The sequence below is a fragment of the Podarcis melisellensis genome, assembly GCF_964234715.1.
Source record: "Podarcis melisellensis genome assembly, chromosome: 5".
In the NCBI taxonomy this organism is placed as follows: domain Eukaryota; kingdom Metazoa; phylum Chordata; class Lepidosauria; order Squamata; family Lacertidae; genus Podarcis; species Podarcis melisellensis.
Window position 1 is genome coordinate 26,170,948 of NC_138537.1, and position 23,865 is coordinate 26,194,812.

General features: G+C 44.2%; 1 protein-coding gene and 1 long non-coding RNA gene across 6 annotated transcripts; both read left to right on the plus strand.

Moving 5' to 3' along the window:
- LOC309369834 (phospholipid scramblase 1-like) lies at positions 1–23,415 on the plus strand. 5 transcript variants are annotated; one of them, XM_081911186.1, is made up of 10 exons: positions 1–834; positions 6,587–6,615; positions 8,613–8,723; positions 10,125–10,243; positions 10,906–10,948; positions 12,697–12,923; positions 13,823–13,984; positions 16,950–17,111; positions 20,567–20,653; positions 22,184–22,349. In XM_081911186.1, the coding sequence occupies exons 1-9, from the start codon at positions 425–427 to the stop codon at positions 20,612–20,614; spliced, it is 1,311 nt and encodes a 436-aa protein (XP_081767312.1). In that variant the 5' UTR covers positions 1–424; the 3' UTR covers positions 20,615–20,653; positions 22,184–22,349. The 5 variants fall into 5 exon arrangements, with proteins under 5 accessions (XP_081767312.1, XP_081767311.1, XP_081767315.1 ...); XM_081911185.1 differs by lacking the exon at positions 20,567–20,653 and having other exon boundaries at positions 206–834; positions 22,184–23,415; XM_081911189.1 differs by lacking the exon at positions 20,567–20,653 and having other exon boundaries at positions 543–834; positions 6,583–6,615; positions 22,184–23,415.
- On the plus strand, positions 17,118–20,555 carry LOC309369977. The gene is made up of 3 exons (XR_014168298.1): positions 17,118–18,037; positions 18,098–18,770; positions 19,148–20,555. It is a non-coding gene; the product is annotated as an uncharacterized lncRNA (long non-coding RNA).
- Positions 23,416–23,865: the final 450 nt, after the last annotated feature.

Consider the following 23,865-nt stretch of genomic DNA (forward strand, 5'->3'; position numbering starts at 1 on the left):
TCTTTAGGCAAGCCTAAGGGCATGAACCCAATATGCCTCTTCCACTTGGCTTTCTAGCAAATAATATTCACGCGCCGCTAGAGCTGGAGGTTCTGTCTAGCTGCCAGGATTTCAAACTCCGCACTCCAGCACCAGAATACACTGCGAAACCCAGTAAACTCAAGCGCCAAAATGTACTGGGGGTGACAACTGTTGACGCCCGCACAAAAAGTAGCAATAGTACTGAATTTCAAAGTTCTGCATTCTGGGTTGTAGAAAAAGGTATTTGCTTCGCTTATTAGTATAAACACATTCGCTGTTCTGGAAGAAGCACACCCGTTTTCCTCTGCCGCTTGGCAGCGTGGATCTCTTCGCTTAGGGGCAAAGTTTTCAGGCGTACAGCTGCGAAACAGTCTCTTTCGATCCTAAGGATCAGCCCTTGAACATGGTGAGGAGTAATAACAATGGGCAGACTCCTGTGCACGCGCAGAGTTCCTTTCCCCCGACAGCCGCGACAGCCAGCTTTTGGACGTCCTGGCAACGCTTATTTCCTGATCCTCTAATATGGAGACGGACTGGACAGCTCCTACAACTGCGCTTTGTCGGGGGAGCGTTATCAAGAGGGCAGCCTCGGCCAGCGAGCGTCAGCCTTGGCTTCCGCTGGCTGCGTCCAGCTCCTCCCTCCGTTCACTCTTGTTTTGACTCTCACTCTCCCCTCCCTCTGCCGGCTCCATTTTATCTCCTTCCCAGCCCCTCCTTCGTCCCCCTGCGCTGCATTGCAAGGGCGGGTCTCGTCTGCGGCTATTCTGAGCCTGCGGCGCGTGGAGAAGCAACGAATAGAGACCCACCGGCAAGGTATTGGCTTTCACCTCGGGGTAGAAAGCAAATATGGGCACCGGAGGAGAGAGCGAGTGAAGACTGTTGCAAAGCAACCCCTAAGGGGGTGTTTACTTCGAATTAGTGAGTTTGTTTCGAGTTTGCAACCTTCCAGACTAGGCGCGTTAAAAAGAGGTCTCCGCCCGGGGCCCCGGTTAGGCGGAGCGGGGAGCGGGGCATCAACCTCTCTTTCCTTTGACGCCCCGTTAAGTAAGTTACAGGTAGGTAGCCGTGTTGGTCTGCCGTAGTCAAAACAAAATTAAAAAAATTCCTTCCATTAGCATCTTCGAGACCAACTAAGTTTGCTATTGATATGAGCTTTCGTGTGCATCTGAAGAAGTGTGCATGCACACGAAAGCTCATACCAATAACAAACTTAGTTGGTCTCTAAGTTGGTGCTACTGGAAGGAATTTTTTTATTTTGCCGTTAAGTAAGGGCAGGCTGAGGGGAATTAAACAGGAAACGCGAAATCAGGTTTCCATAGATGGCATTGCCCAATACCATCGGTGAAACCTCCCCTTTAGTACAGTGGTACCTCGCGTTAAGAACTTAATTCATTCTGGAGGTCAGTTCTTAACCTGAAACTGTTCTTAACCTGAGGTACCACTTTAGCTAACGGGGCCTCCCGCTGCTGCCGTGCGATTTCTGTTCTCATCATGAAGCAAAGTTCTTCACCCGAGGTACTGTTTCTGGGTTAGCGGAGTCTGTAACCTGAAGCGTCTGTAACCCGAAGCATCTGTAACCCGAGGTACCACTGTATTGTATATCCATGCCAAGAAAAGCGAAACTGTTGAATTTTAGATGTTGATTCCTGCATTGCAGGGGGTTGGACTAGATGACCTGCTGGGTCCCAACTCCACGATTCTGTGCTTATCCAGCCTTCCTAGATATCAATCTTGGCTGTCTACAACAAGATGCCAAGTGGCGAATTCTGAATTATAACGCTGTGGTGGTGGTAGTGATGTTTTTGTTTTTTAAAAAATCATACATTTAATTAGAATGTTAAACCTTTACTAACTAATGTGAATTGGTGGATTACATAATCACAAACCACAGTCATTTAACCCTTGAAGCTCCTGATGTTGTTGGACTACAACTCCCATCAGCCTCACCTACTTGGCTAATCATGATAGGAGTTGGATGTCAACAACCCCTTTCAGAGTCAAAGTTTCCAGACCCTGGAGTCCAGTTCCTGTTTTTCCATGGCATGCTGACAAGAGCAGCTCCTAAGTGGGAATCCAAGAATGCATCCAGATAATTGTTATTTCTGAATGGGATTCGATCCAGTTAGGGATTCCATTTGGGAGGGGCTGTTGCTCAGTTGCAGAAAATCTGCACTGCATGCAGAAGGTCTCAGGTTCAATCTCCAGCATATCCAGGTATGGCTGGGAGAGAACCCTGCCTGAAACCTTGGAGAGCCATCAGCAGTCAGTGTAGACTAAGGTAAAGGGACCCCTGACCATTAGGTCCAGTCATGACCGACTCTGGGGTTGCAACGCTCATCTCGCTTTATTGGCCGAGGGAGCCGGCGTACAGCTTCTGGGTCATGTGGCCAGCAAGACTAAGCTGCTTCTGGCGAACCAGAGCAGCACATGGAAATGCCATTTACCTTCCCGCCGGAGCGGTACCTATTTATCTACTTGCACTTTGACGTGCTTTTGAACTGCTAGGTTGGCAGGAGCAGGGACTGAGCAATGGGAGCTCACCCCGTCGCGGGGATTTGAACTGCCAACCTTCTGATCGGCAAGTCCTAGGCTCTGTGGTTTAACCCACAGCGCCACTAGTGGTGGTCAGACTCGGCCCTCCAGCTGTGTTGGGACTACAACTCCCATCACCCCTAGCTAACAGGACCAGTGGTCAGGGATGATGGGACATGTAGTCCCAAAACAGCTGGAGGACCGACTTTGGCCACCACTGGTCTAGACAGTACTGTGCTATATAGACTGACTCATTTCAAAGCAGCTTCTATGTTCTTGTAGCCATGCTAGCAAATTAAGCTATGCAACCATTGCTGATTTGGAGCTCTTTTGTAAAAAAGCACAAATTCTCCTAAAAGAATGTTTCATTTTGTTTGTGGTAAGTGATGGGGAAACACTCCGAAAGTGGTGGGGTAACATTTGCTCAATCAAACGTCATCTCCCATCCCATCCCCCCCATATTAAAATACAGTATAATTAACTGGTGTCTCTATGAAAACAAGTCAAGAAGAAAGCTCCATGAACACGTTGCCTGTAAGCAACACATCAACTTGGGGGAAGGCAGAGATTTCCTGAAACTATACCTATTGAAATTATACGCTGAAACTATACCCCTTTGATTCTCCCTGTGCTTCGATCAGATAAAGGCACTGGAAGCTGTAGAGAGGAGAGGCTGTTTAACCTTTACATCCCCAGCTCTTTGCTCCAAAAGCCCCAGCTATTGCTTTTCTCCCAGGCGGTGTACACATGGCAATTTGAAGTGGATTTGATACATCCCATGTCTACATGGGGTTTTGGCGTGTGTGCCAGCAATGTGACATTGTCTTCATCCAAATGTCAGCCTGCACATTCCCCCACATTGAATCAAGATTTGCCCAATGTATGGTTAATGCGTTAAGGGGAAAAAAATGTATGTTACCCAGCTGTGGACATACTGGAGCGCATTGTGTGCCACTACCCCAACCCTCCTGTGTGGGCAATGACATTTCTCAGGGTTCCATCTGTTACCACACCCTCTGCTCTGCTTCCATTGGTGAGGTGCTCCTTAGTGGACTGCTGGTGGGCCTAGGTGCAGCACACAAACATGGTTTTTGTTTTGTTTTGTTTTGTATGCAGTTTTGTGGAAGTTGGTACTGTATATTGGATAACTTGTATATCAACCTTTAAAAAAACAACTTGCAAAAAACCAAATGTTCCCAGCCATTTTGATCATTTTTTAAGGCATGTGTGCCCATGCTCAGAATGAAACAAGCGGGGTGGATGGGACAGGAGGAAATATATACTGCCTGAAAAGCACTGCCGACTGGGGGTGAATGGCAGGTGGTCTATATTGCCCAACCTTGTAAGATTCCATTTTACAAAGTTGCAAAACCAGTTGCCCAGTGTACTTCTGCACACACACACCCATGCCATAGACTTTACCATCCTTGGCTGTGTGGGATTTCCAGCTGCATCTTGTTTAAGCAGCATTTTTGTGTGTTTTTTTGGTCTGGCTGCAAATTGTCCAAGCTGGGTGGGATTTTTTTTTGCCCACTCCATACTGTATTCAGGGGATGTTGTAATTTAGGGGTGGAAATCACAGGTTGATTTGGTTGCATGCTTTATTTGGGTCGCATTATCGGCAGGAAGGTGTGGGAAAGGTTATGGTTAGATAAGGGAACAGACAGTGTTAGAAACTCAAATATTTAAACTAGGCATCAAATGGCTCCATAAACCAAGGTTGCAGGTTGAACAGTGGAAACACCCTTAGGCTCCTTTGAAGGTGACAGGTGTTTCTGGAGGCCAGCCAGTATAGGTTGTGGGGCCCTTAGCTTGGATCTGGAACATTCTTGAGCCTCACCTGCACACCTGCCTGGAATTGTGGGGCCCTGGGAGAGTGTGGGGCCCAAGGCCTCCCTACTTACTATAAGGCCTAGGCTTTGTCATGCCACTTGAAATGGGGAAGGTTGAGCTTGCTCAAAGTTTTGGTTAATAATAAAATGTGGCCCTATTTCAACCCATCACTTGTGCCTCACCTCTTTATTTCTGGGTCTGGTCACAATAGCAGATAAATATGGTTGGAAAACAAGGAGTGTGTAGATATTTGCATGCCCATTGCTCACAGCCAGGCATAGGCAAACCCAGCCCTCCAGATGTTTGGGGACTACAAATCCCATCATCCCTGACCACTGGTCCTGTTAGCTAGGGATGATGGGAGTTGTAGTCCCCAAACATCTGGAGGGCCGAGAAATATTGGATCTCAAGAATCTCAAGAAGATCTCAAGAATCATGGCACCACCACTGAAGAGGGCCTCGCTTTAGTCCTCACCCATCTAACTTCTGAAGGCAAAGGGATGTGAAGAAGGTTTTCCAGTACATAGCTCCATAACTGGACAGGCCCATGTGGAAGATGGTGGCCCTTATGTTAATCTGGCTCATTGTTCTGCCAGCAAACTGCATCTTATTAAACAGAAGCTGCAGTGTCTATTGATGAGGAGAGCATTTGCCCAGAGACTAGGTCCCAATCTGTAATTATAATTGTTTATATTCAGTTGTAATCCAGAGCGAGGCGACCTCTTGATACCAGCATTTCTGCTTCTTCCCTTAGTGAAACTGGAGAGAAGCAACAACAAGGTCAGGGCCACATGGTTGCACCAAGCTCCTGCCACTGCAACTACACAGCCCTGACCTCACCACCACCCACCACCCTGTCCAGGTCAACAACAGTGGTGATGGCATTGTTAGGTGGCTCTGCTCCACCACACATGCCACTGCTGATATAGGACAAATGCTGTCAGTTGTGTGATGGGATTCACCCGATGAACCCCACCAGAGAGAAGCCCATGCAGCTTCTCCCATCTCCTTCCCCCATGCGCACACACCCCAGATTGGCTCAGGGGAACCCACAGAATGGCACGCAGGGAGAGGGGAAAGAGGTCATTCCACCTGGCAAGCTGATGGAACATTTGCTAATAACATGCCATAGAATTCCAACCATTGGAATCTACCCTCAATATACCCTGCCTACCCACCCCATCTTTCCACACCACCAAGTCTAGCAAATGATCCCTCAACACAAACAAATAAGGAAATTCATGTCTCAAGGATCGTTTTTTTCTCATTTTAACTCTGTCCCCCTCTGAGAAATTGAATTGTGTTTCAATTGGCTGTTGGATTGAATAACTCATTTCAGACTATACAAAAGTGGTGGCAAGTGAACTAGTTTATTTATTATTACAACCCTACATGCTGCACTAGCTGGGTCCCACAACACAGGCTTCCTGCAGGATTTCCCTAGGGCAGGCATAGGAAACTTCTAGTTCCAAACCCCATCAGCTGCAGCGAACATTGCCGATAGACAATAAGAGTTGGACTTCAACAATATCCGGTGGCCACAGATTCTTCATTCCTGCTCCAGACATCTCGAGTATGTGTTAGAAGAACCCTTCCGAGTGGCCTATTGCGTAAAAGAACTTTAACATTGCTAACAGTGGTTGCGCAGAAGAAATTTCTGTTGTGCTGTAGGATTTCCAAAACATTTTCTAACTCCCCCTCATTTTGAGAAATACTGTGCGTGCATGGGTAAGATTAGTATTGTGACTTCAACTGAAAGATTATCTTCATGCTCTTGAAGGAATTGCATAGTTGATAACATTGCGGAGGCGGATGGGGTATGGCAGTGCAAATACAACTGAACAAACCTTGGAACAGGCGGGGGGGGGGTTCTGTGGAAATCTATGATTTGGAACCAAGAAACCTGGAACCAAAATGGAATTCTGTCTGCAGTTTTGTACAGTTCAGTCCCGTACATATATATTTAGAGAAGCAAGTTCAGTGGGACTTACTCCATAGTGAGTGTGTTTAGGATTGTAGCATCCATAGCTGTATATTTCATGTCTCCACAAGGGTGCCTTGAAAACAAACAAACAAACATGGACTTTTCATAACAGCTGGTCAGATGTAACATTTGTTTTTGCCAATCACCCCAAAGAGCAAACTGAAGTGGGGAGAAATGATCATACTGTAAAATAAATATATTATTTTTTTCAGACAGGATTGTATGCAAAATCATGGAAATGCCATGTGAGTAAAACAACAAAAAGCAGTTTGTGTGTGTGACTTATTTGCTTTTGAGCTTGGAATATGCACATTCCTTGGTTTTGCTTGCATGAATGCCTCTCTGCTTCTGCTTCTGCTCTTATTTCCATTCTGATGTAGGAAGGTGCTCAAGTTTCCAATTTAAGAGCCAGACTTAAAATAATGCCACAGAAGCAGGAATCTCTTCTGTTAGGTAGAGTTGGGAGAGAAATTTGATTCAGGTTACATTTGAAGGCAATGTTACATAATTCTCACTGAAATAACATACAAAACCAAAATACAGCAAACGTTTGAAATACACATTTATCTGAATTTTGCAATACAATTCTCCAGCAAAGTAATGTGTAAAATATGTATATTAACTGGAGTAAAGTGTGGGTTTAAATATGTATATTTAAGGGCCAAAACCATACAAAAATGCATTATATTAGGTAAATAGGAAGCTGCAGCTGATTGAAAATGCTGCAGATAGGCTGTTGGTGGGACAGTCTATGTATTGGCAGCATATAAATCCGGTGCTGAAAAGTCTGCACAGACTGATGAACCTGGTGGTAATTATTATTATTATTAATTATTTATACTCCGCCCATCTGGCTGGGCTTCCCCAGCCACTGGGCGGCTTCCAACAAAAGATTAAAAATACATTAAAACATCAGTCATTAAAAACTTCCCTGCCTTAAGATATCTTCTAAAAGTCAGATAGTTGTTTATTTCTTTGACATCTGATGGGAGGGTGTTCCACAGGGTGGGCGCCACTACCAAGAAGGCCCTCGGCCCGGTTCCCTGGAAAATCGCTTCTCACAGTGAGGGAACTGCCAGAAGGCTCTCAGCGCTGGACCTCAGTGTCCAGGCTGAACGATGGGTATGGAGATGCTCTTTTCGGAATACTGGGCCAAGGCTGTTTAGGGCTTTAAAGGTCAGCACCAACACTTTGAATTGTGCTCGGAAATGTACTGGAAGCCAGTGTAGGTCTTTATTTGTGGTCTCAGTGGCTCTAGCTGCCGCATTCTGGATTAGTTGTAGTTTCCAGGTCACCTTCAAAGGTAGCACCACGTAGAGCGCATTGCAGTAGTCCAAGCGGGAGATAACTAGAGCATGCACCACTCTGGCAAGACAGTCTGCGGGCAGGTAGGGTCTCAGTCTTTGTACCAGATGGAGCTGATAAACAGCTGCCCTGGACACAGAATTGACCTCCGCCTCCATGGACAGCTGTGAGTCCAGAATGACTCCCAGGCTGCGCACCTGGTCCTTCAGAGGCAAAGTTACCCCATTCAGGATCAGGGAGTCCTCCACACCTGCCTGCCCCCTGTCCCCCAAGAACAGTACTTCTGTCTTGTCAGGATTCAACCTCAATCCGTTAGCTGCCATCCATCCTCCAACTGCCTCCAGGCACCCAATGGCATTGAGGTCAAAGGAAATGAAACTCAGAAGTTGCAGATTGACAACTTTTGGTGTTTTGCATCCCTCTTGACCTCACAGCCTACTTTTTTTCTCTCTACAACCAGCTGACTTCCAAATTAAAATGGCAATGTGTTTATTAATATTTTAAAGAAATGATTTTATAAAATGTTTATAAACATTTATAAATGTTTTTTAGAAATGGTAAACCTAACACATTTTTATATGAATATTGCAACAAACTAGCATTTCTGAAAAGGCTAAAATAGGGGTGTAAGGATCCTCAGCGATTGGCAATTGAATTTTGATCCATAATCTTTTGTCCTCACCTCTCTCATGTATTTATTTATTTTATTTCTATTTATGAAATTTGTATTCCTCCACAGATCTCAGGGCACTTCACATAAAAAAATACACAATACAAAACACAAAATGCATAATTAAAACAAAAACAAACCAATAACGCACCCCCAAAAGCATTAACAGACTTCAAGATGTTTCACATGCACAGTGTGTAGGTATGAATAATGGAGATGCAGGGAACAAGCGTAACGCATCATACACCTGTCTTTCTCTTCTTCCAGCAAAGGAATCTGAGCCTACCCCACCACCTCCACAATATCCAGGCCCAGGATATCCACCTGGCCAAGCCCAATATGGATATCCTCCAAATGCGCCTGGACCTGCAGTCCCAGGTAAGCAGTTGGGTCTATGCAAGCTTTCTTAGTTTGCTTACAAAATGATGTTTAGATAGGTGAAATATTCAGAATGTGGCTGTATGACCATTCATTTAAATCTTCATTTATTACATTTATATCCTGCCTTTCCTCCAAGGTCCACCTCCTGCCCATATTTCCCCCCCAATAAAACTAACAAGTTAGGCTAAGCTTACTGGCTTCCTGGGGATTTGAAAGTCTGTTTGCTATCCTTAATCACGACTCAGTTGCTGTTATCTGTTCAGAATTTTGTAGTACAATGTTAAGGCACACAGCATAAAACTTGAGTTGTTGCATCACCACATCGCACAGTAAGTAAAAAACCATGGTTTACTGTGTGAGAGTGAACTCACACCCACTGTGGATGATGGAAGTGTCACCGCTGGGAGAAACAGACCATGAACCTTGGTTTAGTGCCATGTCCATGGTGGGGATTGTGGTTTATTTGCCACTAACAAAGCACAACTCATAGCCAAAGTTTGTTCTTGGCTTGCACATGATAGCTTGCTTCCTCCCAACGTGAGCAGGGAGAAGTGGGCGGAAAGAAACTTTTGCATGAAGTTAAATTATGTTTTGAACTGGAATTCAGGTGAATTGAAACTGGAGAGCGCATTGTCCCCATATCCCTTACAGGCCTTCAACACATCTATCAACAATGAGGTGGTGGAAATCGTTTGTATAAAGTAGTGTACAGTGTTTTGATTTTTCATTTTACACCCCTGTGTGTATGGTGAATACTCTGTGCGCCCTCTAGTGGATTTTTCAGCCATTGATGACAAGTTTGTGAAACCTTGCATTTGTGAAAAATGGATTTTCTTTCCTGTAACACAGCCAACTTAAAAAAGAAAAAGAAATAAGAAAGTCTTGCAATCTTGACTGAGATTATTGCAGAATTTAATTGGAACATGATGAAGAATTAACATTGAATTTATTTTCAGAAGTTATAAATCACATTTGTGAAATTATCCAAAACGATTTGCCACAGTGGAAGGAATCCATGATCAAATATAATACAACAAGGCTGTAGTTCGGAGGTATAGAGTGTATGGAAACTGAAAGTGACCCTTCCACCTTATTGAATGCCCTTATGGGCTCTTCCTGATGGGTGAAAGTGAAGGTTTGTTGTTGAAACATACAGTACAACCACGAACCCTTCTGAAGCTGCTCAGTATGCTTTTAGTTGTTTCTGATTTGCAGTGCAATCCTAGCCATGTCGACTTGGAACCAAGTCCTATTGAATTCAGTGGATCTTCCTCCCAGGTAAATGGGAGTTAGGATTGCAGCTTTAGGGTCTTCAAGAATTCTAGAGGTTAAAATAATGTTTTAATTAGGTTTTGATCTTTCAAAACACTCCTGGATAACTTTCTTCAAATTTCCTAGGTCTGCCAGCAACTTACAGTGCTGTCCCGGTTCAGTATCAGCCTAATGCGCCTGTGATTTGGATGCCGCCACCTCCTGCAATTCCAAAATGCCCTCCAGGATTGGAATATTTAAGCCAGGTATCTCCCTCCATTTATCCCTATGTCTCATCATTTACCAAGCACAGCAGTCTCCACAAATATGGTCACCACAGTTGCCATGGTGAACCCTGCCTTGATCCTGGCAATCATAATTGGGAAGCCATGCATAAGAACCAGCTGTGGTTTTTCCTTCTTTTCTTTTCTTTTCTTTTCTTTTCTTTTCTTTTCTTTTCTAACCACCCAAACTTTCAAAATCACATTCTCTTGATTTGAGTAGATGGATAGCTGCCTACCATCTCCCTCCCCCACTCTCCGCAGACACCCACCATGTCATATTTTATTTTAAAAATAAAATAAATGATAAAAAGAATAATTAGCCGTTTTCTGCCCTTTCATACCATTCAAAAGGAGCTGCATTGCTTTGCCTTCCTCATTGAGGAGGAGCTGGCTATTGCAGAAGTTTGGCTTCACCCCTGGAGGCACACTCCATTGTCTCTCGAGACAGATGAATATCAACAGTGGATATAAGCACCTCTAAGCAAATGTGCAGAAAACAAAAATGGTGGCAGTGTAAATGACCATAAATATTACCAAAAATGTACAACGTTACATTAAAATAATTGCACCTATATAATCGTTTTGTAATGCATTTCTGTTTTAACATGTATGCTCTTGTCTTTTGCCTTTTATTTTTGCAACAGCTTGATCACCTATCAATTCAACAGCAGATTGAGCTCATGGAAAGTATGATCTTGCTATCTTACTTAAACTCTAATTCAGCATTGAGAGTGACTTTCAGACTGATGGCTGTGCTTTTTTAAATCCAGGATGTTCTCATGGGTGGCAAATTAATATATGTCTATTACTAAAGCTATGCATTAGCCACCTTCCCTATACTAGAGGTGGTGTGTGATAAACAAGAACTCTGAATAAAACAAATTGGAAAAAACAGCAAAAATGGGATGGGGTGAAACAGCACGCTTGTAAAAGCAAATTAGCCAGCTGGCCCAAAGATCAAAAATAATAATAAATAGTAGTAGTAAAAAAAATGTGTTGTGCAAAAAAGACTAAGAATCCAAGTGAGAGCATTCTTTTCCTTTTCTTCCCTTATTTATACAAACTGATTTTCACATCCTGAAACATGACTGCATGTAATGTTAATGACATGATGAGCAATCACATTGTACCTTAAAAAATATTAAGGACCAGGTTGTTACCTAGACATGAGTGGACTGGAGGCTTCATCTTTTCTCTAGGCCCATTTCATTTGACATCATGCCCCACCCTGCAACAGCTAACATTAGGGAGGAAAGTTCTCATTGACACCAAGAGGAACTTTCCTCCAATGCTAATTACTGTCCATGAAGGCATTAGATTTTGTGGAAACTGCAGCTGGAGAGGTAGGTTTAAACACCTCCTCCTGCTGAAATCTTTAACCATCCCCTCTGAACCTAGTATATTAACATTTACAAATATATGTTGCTAATCATGTCCTTAATGTCACCTGTAGTGAGGCATAGCTGTCAACTTACAGATTTGAAAATAAGGGACCAGCAGCCTTGGAAATAAGGGATCAGCAGCAAAAATAAGGGATTTTCCGAACACAGGTATGTTCCACTTCTGAGCCCCTCCGAGCCAAAGGCAGAAAGCCCAGCCAGCAGCCAAACGAAGCATCAAGTGGTGGTTCCCACAGCACAGCAACCCGGCAAAGGGGATGCAGCAAGGAAAACCACCGTCACCTCTCTGCTGGGAAGCGTTGAGCAAAGGCAATGCAGCCGATTTGATCGGTACAAGGCATGCAAGCTTCACCCCCCAGGTCGTTCTTAGACTCCTTATTGGGTGAGCAACACAGCCAAGCAACACAGTTGGAGCCTCCCTCCTCCCTGGCCGGCAGGCAGGGAGGGAGAGGAACTGCTTCCTTTGAAACCCAGGAAATTTAAGGGACATCATCAATAAGGAACAGCAGCGGGATACAGTGCTGGGATAAGGGACTTTCCCGCCAAATAAGGGACGATTGACAGCTATGGTTCAGTGTTTGGACAGACAATAAGGCAGCATAATACCTACATGTTGTCTTATTTTACCAGAAGCTGAATATTCTTCTACGGCATGGGTAGGCAAACTAAGGCCCGGGGGCCAGATCCGGCCCAATCGCCTTCTAAATCTGGCCCGCGGACGGTCCGGAAATCAGCATGTTTTTACATGAGTAGAATGTGTCCTTTTATTTAAAATGCTTCTCTGAGTTATTTGTGGGGCATAGGAATTCGTTCTTTTTTTTCCCCTTCAAAATACATGTATAGTCCAGCCCCCCACAAGGTCTGAGGGACAGTGGACTGGCCCCCTGCTGAAAAAGTTTGCTGACCCCTGTTCTGAGGCTTTAGTACTGTAGATCTGAGGCTAAAGTTGATGGCTCTAATTTTTGTTCATAATGTTCATGACAAGCATTTGGATCAACTACGTAAGCACTCAAACTGATGCTGCTTCCTTTTCAGTGATAAGTGGCCTTGAAACTTGCAACAGATATGAAGTCAAAAACTCTGTGGGGCAGATGGTGTATTTTGCAGCTGAGGAAAATGACGACTACACCCTGAATTGTTATGGGTCAATACGCCCCTTCACCATTAAGTTCTATGACAGTGCAAGCCAGCCAATCATGCAGCTGACAAGAGATTTCCAGTGTTCCATTTGCTGCTGCCCTTGTATTTGCTGCTTGCAAGAGGTAAACTTGCACCTTTCCGAGGAGATATCTTCTGATTTTCTACCTCAAATTAGTCTTTCCAACTTTCAAGATGATACTCTTTAGGGATAAAGGTAAAGGGACCCCTGACCATTAGGTTCAGTCATGACCGACTCTGGGGTTGCGGCGCTCATCTCACTTTATTGGCCGAGGGAGCAAGCGTACAGCTTCCGGGTCATGTGGCCAGCATGACTAAACTGCTTCTGGCAAACCAGAGCAGCACACAGAAACGCCGTTTACCTTCCCGCCAGAGCGGTACCTATTTATCTACTTGCACTTTGACGTGATTTCAAACTGCTAGGTTGGCAGGAGCAGGGACCGAGCAATGGGAGCTCACCCTGTCACAGGGATTCGAACTGCAGACCTTCTGATCAGCAAGTCCTAGGCTCTGTGGTTTAACCCACAGCGCCACCCGCATCTTTAGGGATACCTACTTATTAAGATTTCTTTGTGGCTCTTTTCAGGTGGCTCTCATCATTTCAGTTCATATTTTTAATTGCAGAGATTCAATTCATTAGAATTATGAAACTTTCCATTATAGTAGGGAAGGGGCTTTTCTTTTTCTGAAGCCACAGTAACAATTTCAAGTGAATCTCTCTCTACCATTAGCAAGTGTTTGTGTGTTTATTTTAGACCTCTTCAGTCTTATGTCTTCAAATACCCATTTATGCCAGCATATACCTTCACATCTCTTTCCTCAAGAAAATACATGCCATGTATGTGAGGACACACTATACCTTTGGTTAACCTATTTCCCCCATGTATTTTCATCCTGGGCATACTCCAGCTTGTATTATAAACCTGGAAATTCTGATTTGTGTATTTCTGCACTAGACAAAAGCGCAAGGTCCTGTTTTTACTGTGCTGTTTTTCCTTTGAAGCTTGAAGTTCAGGCCCCACTAGGCACAGTCATTGGTTATGTTAAACAGAAGTGGCATCCCTTTCTCCCAAAATTTGTTCTCCAAAACGAGGCCAGAGAAAGCGTACTTAAAATGACTGGGCCATGTGTGCCATGCCGCTGTTGGCAGGATATTCATTTCGAGGTAAGTCAATCCTTAAAAAGCTAAATTCCTAGGTTCCCCTGCCAGATCATTGTATCAGAACACTAATTGCATTCATTATTAGGGCATTGAATTTACTCATAGGAGCAGGTGTTAGCGTCTCAGGGCTAGGGGTGTTGAATAATTCTGTCCAAAGCGTTTTGTTCAAGGCCAGGAGTGGAAATCATAAAAGCAAATATGGTGGGCATTTGCTGTCTGAAAACGTTGTGCACACAGCAGATATTTTCTATTTGTTTTTGATATTTCCCATCTATTGAAATGCATTGGCGCTGATCACATAATTAATTAATTATGTAAATTTTGCTCACCGTGCGATAGCAAGACAAACTGTGTAGGTTTTAGTGGAAGCCAAACTGTATTGGAATGGGGAAAGCGCTGATAGTGACATACACAGTACGGTGCAGAATTGGCTCCTTCCTTGCATCCCCATACTCTGCTTTGTTCCAGTCTGGCAAGTGTGTTGTGTTGTGTTGGGGGGACCTTGCATCAGGTCCTGCACCAGGCCTGGGTTGCGGATGGAAGGAACATGTGATTTGGGGGGCAATCCTAAAGCAAGAACAACAAATGCTATAGTCACTTAGAAGCATCAGACTGCTGAACTCCTGCAAGCACAACATAAGGTTGAGCAAAAACCTGTACACAGGAACTTAGGAAGCTGTCTTATATTGAGTGGGAACATGGGTCCATTTAGCTTAAGTAATGTCTGGACTGACTCTCCAGGGTTTCAGGCAGACTCTTCCAGCAGCAGCAGCAACAATTTTTTTGTACCCTTCCCATCTGACTGGGTTTCCCCAGCCACACTGGGCAGCTTCCAACAGAATATAAAAATACAATGAAACATCAGATATTAAAAGCTTCCTGAGTGCCACTACTGAGAAGTTCCTCTGCCTGGTTCCCTATAGCTTCAGTTCTTGCAATAAGGGAACTGCCAAAAGGCTCTCGGAGCTGAATGTCCAGGCTGAATGATGGGGGTAGAGATGCTCCTTAAGGTATACAAGGCTAAGGCCATTTAGGGCTTTAAATCTCAGCACTAATACTTTGAATAGTGCTCAGAAACATATTGGGAGCCAGTGAAGATCCTTTAGGACCGGTGTTAAATGGTCCCGGCAGCTGCTCCCAGTCACCAGTCTAGCTGCTGCATTCTGGATTAGTTGTAGTTTCTGAGTCACCTTCAATTGTTGTTGTTGTTTAGTCATTTAGTTGTGTCCGACTCTTCGTGACTCCATGGACCAGAGCATGCCAGGCACTTCTGTCTTCCACTGCCTCCCGCAGTTTGGTAGCCCCATGTAGAGTGCATTGCAGTAGTCAAAAAAAAAGAGATAACCAGAGCATGTACCACTTCAGTGAGACAGTACTCAGGCAGGCAGGGTCTCAGCTTACGTACCAGTGGAGCTGGGAGACAGACGGCTTGGACACAGAATTGATGTGTGATCCCAAGGCTGCACACCTGGTCCTTTAATGGGACAGTTACCCCATTCAGGACCAGAGAGTCTCCACACCTGCTCACCCCCTGTCACCCAGAAACAATACTTCTGCCTTGTTGAGATTCAGCCTCAATCCGCTGACCTACTTGGAAATGCTGGGGAGTGAATCTACAAAGCAAAAGCTCTTCCGCTAAGCTACAGGCTTACACCTGTGATATGCTGGCAAAGAAACTGAAAGGGAACAGATGGGGGTGGGATTAATCCTAAGTATGGGAAGCTAATGTGAAGTATGCCAACTTAAATTAAGCCAGCATAAGGTGCACCGGTTCTAAACTCCATTTGGGAGCAGGGTTAAAGGTAAAGGGGCCCCTGACCATTACGTCCAGTTGTGGCCGACTCTGGGGTTGTGGCGCTCATCTCACTTTATTGGCCAAGGGAGCCGGCATACAGCTTCCGGGTCATGTGGCCAGCAAGACTAAGTTGCTTCTGGCGAACCAGAGCAGCACACGGAAATGCCGTTTACCTTCCCGCTGGAGCGGTACCTATTTATCTACTTGCACTTCGATGTGCTTTCGAACTGCTAGGTTGGCAGGAGCAGGAACCGAGCAACGGGAGCTCACCCTGTAGCGGGGATTCGAACCGCCGACCTTCTGATCGGCAAGTCCTAGGCTCTGTGGTTTAACCCACAGTGCCACACACGTCCCACCATGGGACAAAGGTTTGGAGTTATACCATTTTTTGCTGGCTTAACTTATGCCGAATTTACCAGATCATGTGACTTGAGCTGAATAGGCTTAGGATCCAGCCCGAGGTTCCCCCCACCCCGGTCTCACCCCTGGAATTCCCTGCTTTCAAGGCTTACACCACCTTAAGATCTGCCATGCTTAGCTCAAGCTGACTAGGGGTGTTCCAGCTGAAAGAGTTTCACCAGTGTAGATCAGCTTGAACCAGGAACCTCATGGCTCAGCCGGAGATCCACTGGACCCTTTTAAATGACTATAGCATTTATTGTTATTAAGATATTTAATTGATGATGAAGCTGATGTATATTTATTGATAGGTTATGTCTGATGATGAACTATCTATACTTAGGACCATTTCATTATTTTAATTATTAGTACTGTGCCTTATTTTTGTGCTTTATGTTGTACTGTGTGCTTACTGTATTTTTCGCTCTATAAGACGCAACAGACCACAAGACGCACCTAGTTTTTGGAGGAGGAAAACAAGAAAAAAAATATTCTGAATCTCAGAAGCCAGAACAGCAAGAGGGATCGCTGCGCAGTGAAAGCAGCGATCCCTCTTGCTGTTCTGGCTTCTGGGATAGTAGTGCACCCTGCATTCGCTCCATAAGACGCACACACATTTCCCCTTACTCTTTAGGAGGGAAAAAGTGAGTCTTATAGAGCAAAAAATACGGTGTTTTATTGAATGCACTGTATAAATGTAAACAAATGCAAATAAATGCAAACAAAAAAACACCTTGCAAATAAAATATTTTTTCTGTTCATATTAAAAACCAGGTGAAGACACTGGATGGGACGTCTACAGTTGGAACAATCAATAGGAAGTGGGCAGGCATGGCAAGAGAGGCTGCCACAGATGCAAGCAACTTTGAAGTCCAATTCCCCATGGACCTTGATATCAAAATGAAAGCAATCACCATGGGGGCCTGCATGCTTCTGGTAAGCCTTATACTGTACCTCAGACTCTACAGTATGATATTAAGGTCCATTGCACTGGAGCAGTGGTTCAAGGGAACTGGCACAAGGACCTTTATTTTAATGTTACACTGCTCTTCCTCACAAATGGATGCCCAGGGCTCATGTGCAACAGAATTAAGCTGTCATCATAAAGGAAATTATTTACTAAATTCCTATTACCAAACAAGATTCCAATTTGTTTGGTATTAGGAGTATAGTAAATTATTTCCTTTACACTGATGGTTTAATTAATTTAAAATGAAGAAGCTACCATCTAAGACTGAAGTCCCACTCAACCTTATAAGCAAACTTATAATGGAGAAGAGGGCTATTGATGGTTATTAGCCATGGTGGCTATTCTGCCGTTGGAGGCAGCAATGATTCTGAATACCAGTTGCTGAAAACCATGGGAGGGAAGAGTGCTTTTGTGCTTGAATCTTACTTGTGGGTTTCTCACAGGCATCTGGCTGGCTGCTGTGAGAACAGGATGCTGGACTAGATGGGTCATTGGCCTGATCCAGCAGTCTCTTCTTACAAACAGTGCTGTACTTCACAGCAGAGAAGATAAGGAGATGATATTGGATGGATGGAGAATGCAGCATAAGTGGGCAAAGTAGACAGTGTGCTGAAGAAGAAGTATGTGCTGGTCCCGTGGGCTAACCGTGAGACGAGATCCGAGTCCAGTCCGAGGTTGAGGTTGCAGTATGGAAGCAGTCCGTCAAAGCTGAAGCTGGGTCCAAGGCAGGGAGTCGGGTGAGGTCAGGAAACCCAGCAGGACAGGTGCAGGCAGAAACTGGCTACCAACAATGTTGCTCCCGCAACTTGGGACTGAGGCTGGCTGGCTTTTATCTGCCCCAAGGCATAGGGCAGCCCCAGTCCACAGGTGACTCACCTCTCCTGGCCTGGAGGTGAGCACTTCTCCTGCGGGAACTTAGTTCCCTCCGCCTCTCTGCTCTGAGCCTCTGCAGCTCAGGAAAGGCTGGAGGGTTACCAGACCCAGAGGCCACCTCAGCTTCCCCTGACGGGGCTGAGAGTGAAGCACCTGCAGGCAATGGGTCCTCAGGGGCCAGAGCAGACTCAGCTCGTGCCTGCACCTGAGGATCCAGCACAGGTGAGGACCCTTCAGGCTCAAGATCCAGCCCCGGCTCAGCTGGTTCTGGAGGCGGGGTCTCCTGTGCAGGCTGGGATCCCTCAGGTTCAGCCTCCGAGTCCGAATCCCAGGCCATCACAAAGTAGTTGAGAAAATGGATAAAATAGACATTCCATTTCCGCTTGGATGTTGCTGAGACAGTGGGCCTATTCAGCTACAACCTCTTCATTTTCATCAGATGATTTTGACAAGATCAAGTTTTTCATTCTTCTTACGTTTGAGGCCAGGCCATATTTTCTTTAGCCAGCAACAATTCTTCTAGTGTACCGTGGTACCTCAGGTTACAGACGCTTCAGGTTACATACGCTTCAGGTTAAAGACTCCACTAACCCAGAAATAGCACTTCGGGTTAAGAACTTTGCTTCAGGATGTGAACAGAAATTGTGCAGCGGCGGCAGCAGGAGGCCCCATTAGCTAAAGTGGTACCTCAGGTTAAGAACAGTTTCAGGTTAAGAACCAACCTCCGGAATGAATTAAGTTCTTAACCCGAGGTACTAAGTAAAGGTAAAGGTACCCCTGCCCATATGGGCCAGTCGTGTCCGACTCTAGGGTTGTGCGCCCATCTCACTTAAGAGGCCGGGGGCCAGCGCTGTCCGGAGACACTTCCGGGTCACGTGGCCAGTGTGACAAAGCTGCATCTGGCCCGCCAGCGCAGCACCCGGAAACGCCGTTTACCTTCCCGCCAGTAAGCGGTCCCTATTTATCTACTTGCACCTGGGGGTGCTTTCGAACTGCTAGGTTGGCAGGCGCTGGGACCGAGCAACGGGAGCGCACCCCGCCACGGGGATTCGAACCGCTGACCTTTCAATTGGCAAGTCCTAGGCACTGAGGCTTTTACCCACAGCGCCACCCGCGTCCCTAACCCGAGGTACTACTGTATACTAAAAATTGAAATCTTAAGGAGAAAGTGACAAGGGCATTTATGAAGGGCAGGCAGGCAGACTATTATTGCAAAGCTTTGTGATTCTCAAGGGTAGAGAACCACCCACCATTATTTCTCCCAGCTACCGTGGTTCCAACTCCTAAAATTTCTGTCCAGAACATTTTCTTCTCAAACAATACAAATGGCAGAAAGGATTCTTTCAATCATCAAAATTCAGTTGCTTTGGATGATATGCTCTGACAAGTAAAAGAAAGCTTCTTTGCTCTAGAATTCTTTGCAATCCATACTTATTCATAAATGCATTTCTTGGATCTCCATACCTGCCAATTCCTTGGCTATTATACCAAGGGCATGAACTAAATGGCAATCTATTTCTGACAGAAGACAGAGAGGCTGGTACTAATAGGATAATGATGTGAGGAAGAAGGTGGCTTCTTGCAAGCAAGCTTCATGTGGAAGGAATTGCATCTCAGTCGTAGCAGCAAAATTCATTGCTTATTCTGAAGTAGCTTAAGCTGTACACAAGGTCACATTGCCAGCTCCTATTACTGGAAGATAACTGGTCAAAACATGCATTGAATCCAGAGCTGTAGATATATGCAGAGTAGCATTGCTATGATTGTTTTATTTATTTGTTCCTTAAAACAGTTCCAGGCATTGCAAAAATATAGAGTTAAAAGCATACCAATTGCCATGACACTTAACAAAGCAGCAGCAGCAACTTTAAAAACTCCAGCTGTATATTTTAGTTTAGTTTTTTACTTACTCCTAAAGAATTTATAAACTGCTTATTATTATACAAACCTCTATGGGTTATGGTAACCCATCAGAATTCACCGATTGCCTAAGGTAAGTATTAACCTGGTGTTGAAAATATGTTGAGGCCACCCTCGCTGTGCAGAGCCTTCCATAGATGGAAGAGAGGCCTTGGGGGGATGAATGTAGGGTCCAGGTAGCTTCATGCTGGGAGAGGTGCTGTGTCATGTATTTGGGCCTGAAACGATATAGGGCTTTATAGGTCAATACTTTGAACTGGGTTCAGCCACTGCAGCTGTGGCAGAACCATAGTTATGTTGCTAGATTACTTTATTCTTTTTGCGTGATTAATGGATTTTATAACTGTGTTGAGAGCTTAAGAACAGCCCACCCATCAGGTCCCATGCTGTCCCGACTGAGCTACTCCTGACTTAGCAGCGAAGAAGCATCCACCCACAAAGTACGAACTTCCAAGCATGGAAACATTTCCTCAACCCTCAAACAATAAATTGCTTACAGCCTCATGGAGTTGCATTCAAGATATGAAGGAACCAGACCTAGGGACATGTGCTGTTGTAAAATATAAAATAAATTATGGATTTGATTCCAGAGTTCATGTAATTGATAGTTCTTTTTTCTACTACTTAGGATTTCATGTTTTTCGAACGTACGGGAAAAAGAAGCCGTGATGACTGATACATCATCGTGCTGGGGTGCATCATGGGATACATCGACGTTAGTTCAGGCCAATTTTGCAATGAGTGTGAATATCCAAAATTGTGTTCTCCCATAATTTTACTAAAACAAGTTACGAATCCAACTTGTAAAAGGGATTTTAGTTTTTAAATTTGTTTTCCCTTTAAAGTAGTAGTAATAATAATATTTTTAAAAAATATTTATACCCCGCCCATCTGGCTGGGTTTCCCCAGCCACTCTGGGCAGCTCCCAACAGAATATTAAAAACACGATAAAACATCAAACATTGAAAACTTCCCTAAACAGGGCTGCCTTCAGATGTCTTCTAAAACTCAGATAGTTGCATATTTCCTTGACATCTGATGGGAGGGTGTTCTACAGGACGGGTGCCACTACCCAGAAGGCCCTCTGCCTGGTTCCGTGGCAACCTCATTTCTCACAGTGAGGGAACCGCCAGAAGGCCCTCGGAGCTGAATGATGGGGGTGGAGATTTTATGACTGGGTTGAGAGCGTAAGAACAGCCTACTAATGACCCATCAAGTCCACAGTCCTGTTCTCACAGTGGCCAACCCGGATGCCTGTGGGAAACCAGCAAGCAGGATTCAAGCCCTCTGCCACCCTGTGGTTTCCAGTAGCCATCGCAGCCGCATGATGTCACTCTGAGGCATTATTTCTGATGAGTACTGAACAGTCACTACTTTAACTGGAGTGCCAGAAAAGATGGGCAGTCATGCCTAGTGATGTGTGTTAAGAAAATAATCCAGAATTTTAAAAATAAAAGGACCCAATGCAAATTTGCACAAGATTATGTGCATTGTACAATTTTCAGTTTACATTTGATTTTTTTATTTTGATTTTTTGATGCTCGGCCTAGTATCATAGAATCATAGAACTGCAGAGTTGGAAGGGACCAAGAGGATTATCTAACATGCTGCAAAGCAGAGTCTTTTGCCCAAAGTGGTGCTTGAACCCACAATCTTGAGATGAAGAGTCTGATGCTGTACTCACTGACCTACCCCTGACTTAGCATTTTTGATATAAAAGGAACAGTGAAGAAGCACCCACCCCCAAAGTATGAACTTCCAAGCATGGAAACATTACCTCAACCCTCAAACAATAAATGGCTTACAGCCTCATGGAGTTGCATTCAAGATACAAAGGAACCAGACCTAGGGACATGTGCTGCTACTGGATGCAAGTTCTTGAATTTAAAGCAAAATAAAAACAAGCTGGACATATTGTTGCCTGTGCCCAAGTCTTGCATACACCTTCCACTGCAGTGGGTTCAGTGAGCCATACTTTAGTGCAGAGATCGAAAAGGTGTGACTTTCCAGATGTTGTTGAACTAGAACGCCCATCGTCCTCAAGCAAGAGATCTTCTGGCTGGGGCTCCTGGGAGTTGTAGCTCAGCCAAATCGAGAGACTTACATGCTCTTTATTCTTGCTTGACATGTTTTCTCCAGTAGTTCTATTTAAATAATTTTGGGATAGTTGTTGTAAAATATAAAGTAAATTCTGGATTTGAGTCAAGAGTTCATATAATTGATAGTTCTTTTTTCTACTACTTAGGATTTCATGTTTTTTGAACGTGCGGGAAACAGAAACCGTCAGCGTCGTTCTGGGGTGCATCATGGAACACACCATGGTGCTGGGGTGCATCATGGGATACATCATCATGCAGGGATGCATCATGGGAGACATCATCATACAGGGATTCATCATGGGCTACATCGACGTTAGTTCAGGCCAATTTTGCAATGTGAAAATGGAAATATGAGTGTGAATAGCCAGAATTGTGTTCTCCCATATCTGTTTACTAAAACAAGTTACCTATCCAACTTGTAAAAGGGATTTTACTTTTTATTTTTGCTTTGCATTTAAAGTAGTAGTAGTAATAATAATACTTTTTAAAATCATTTATACCCTGCCAATCTGACTGGGTTGCCATAGTAGCTTATTTAGCTAATTTGCAACTACCGCTGTAATCTTCATACCCTATAAACTATAATATTCCCTCTAGGTAACTCAAAATATTGCCAAAAAAAATTGCACTGCTTTAAAATACTATTTTGATTCAGCTAATAAATCACTGTATAAATATAAGTATTAATTATAAATAATAGTTAAAGTACTGCACATCCTTTCCAGATCACCAACAGGCTTAGTAGCAAAGCGGCAGAAATCCAACCCTTTATTCACTGCTGCAGTTGAAAAGCCTAGAAAGTGACCAAATTACTGCTCTCCAAGTGCCTTTTAAGGATTGTATTCTATATGATGGTCCTAACGTCTGCCTTTTTTATATTTTATACTGCAAGTGTAACAAAAAGAAAGATGTTTGCTATGATTTTGTACTGCATTATTTCGCACTGTATTGTTGTGCAACTGTTTTGTTCAGTTGTATATTTTTGGGAAGCTACATTGAGCATGTCAATGGTAACCTATCTAACCTATGAAATCACTAAATAACGTAATTGACAATGAAGCTGAGTAGTGCCATGACTGTGCACTCAATGTAGGACTGCATGTGCAAAACTGGCTTAAAACACAACCAGCTTGTTCTTTTTCTCAATTTGGATTGAACCGGCGCGAGGGGAAATGAATCAAGACACAGTATTTCCTAAGAAACGACAGGGCAAATACAGGATACATATGGATTGTATACACTACCAAAACACAGTGTGGGACTGTTTGAGAGTCCCCTTGAAACAGCTCTTCGGAATTATCTTTTTATGTTGGCTGTTTGAAAATTGAAATTTTTTTAAATCTGAAAAACTAAATAAATTTTTGTTTTAAAAAAGAAACAGCTCCATGGTGCTCTTTGTCGAGGCTGCCTGCCTTACTGCCTTCTCACCAAAACCCCACTCCCTGACAGCTCTGGATCACTCCAGGCAGCCCAACCTGGGGTGACCTGGGGCTGTTGTGACCCCACCCGGTAGAAGCCTGAATCTGCTTCAGTTTGTGATTCAGGCTTTGGCCAAATCTTGGGCATGGCCCTACTAGTTTCCTGTCAAATTTGGTCCAATCATTTCAGTTTTGAAAGGTTTAGTGGCCCATCATCTTGATTCAGAATTGTGTCTGATGGTATCCAAAACCATCACCTCAGGGATCATCCTGCCAAATTGAGTGACCATAATATTGAAAGTTGTCCAGTTCAGGGCAGTGACAGTTCACCAACTTGATTCGAAATGGCATTTGATGGTTTCCAAACAGAGAGCAAAAACCGCTTCTCTTGAGCAGTCATACCAACCATG

Coding starts and splice junctions, on each gene's coding strand:
- LOC309369834 (XM_081911185.1), top strand. CDS start 425: ATGGTGAGGAGTAATAACAATGGGCAGACTCCTGTGCACGCGCAGAGT. Junction 10,244..10,905: donor GATTGGAATATTTAAGCCAG/GTATCTCCCTCC, acceptor TTTTTGCAACAG/CTTGATCACCTATCAATTCA. Junction 13,985..16,949: donor GGCAGGATATTCATTTCGAG/GTAAGTCAATCC, acceptor ATTAAAAACCAG/GTGAAGACACTGGATGGGAC.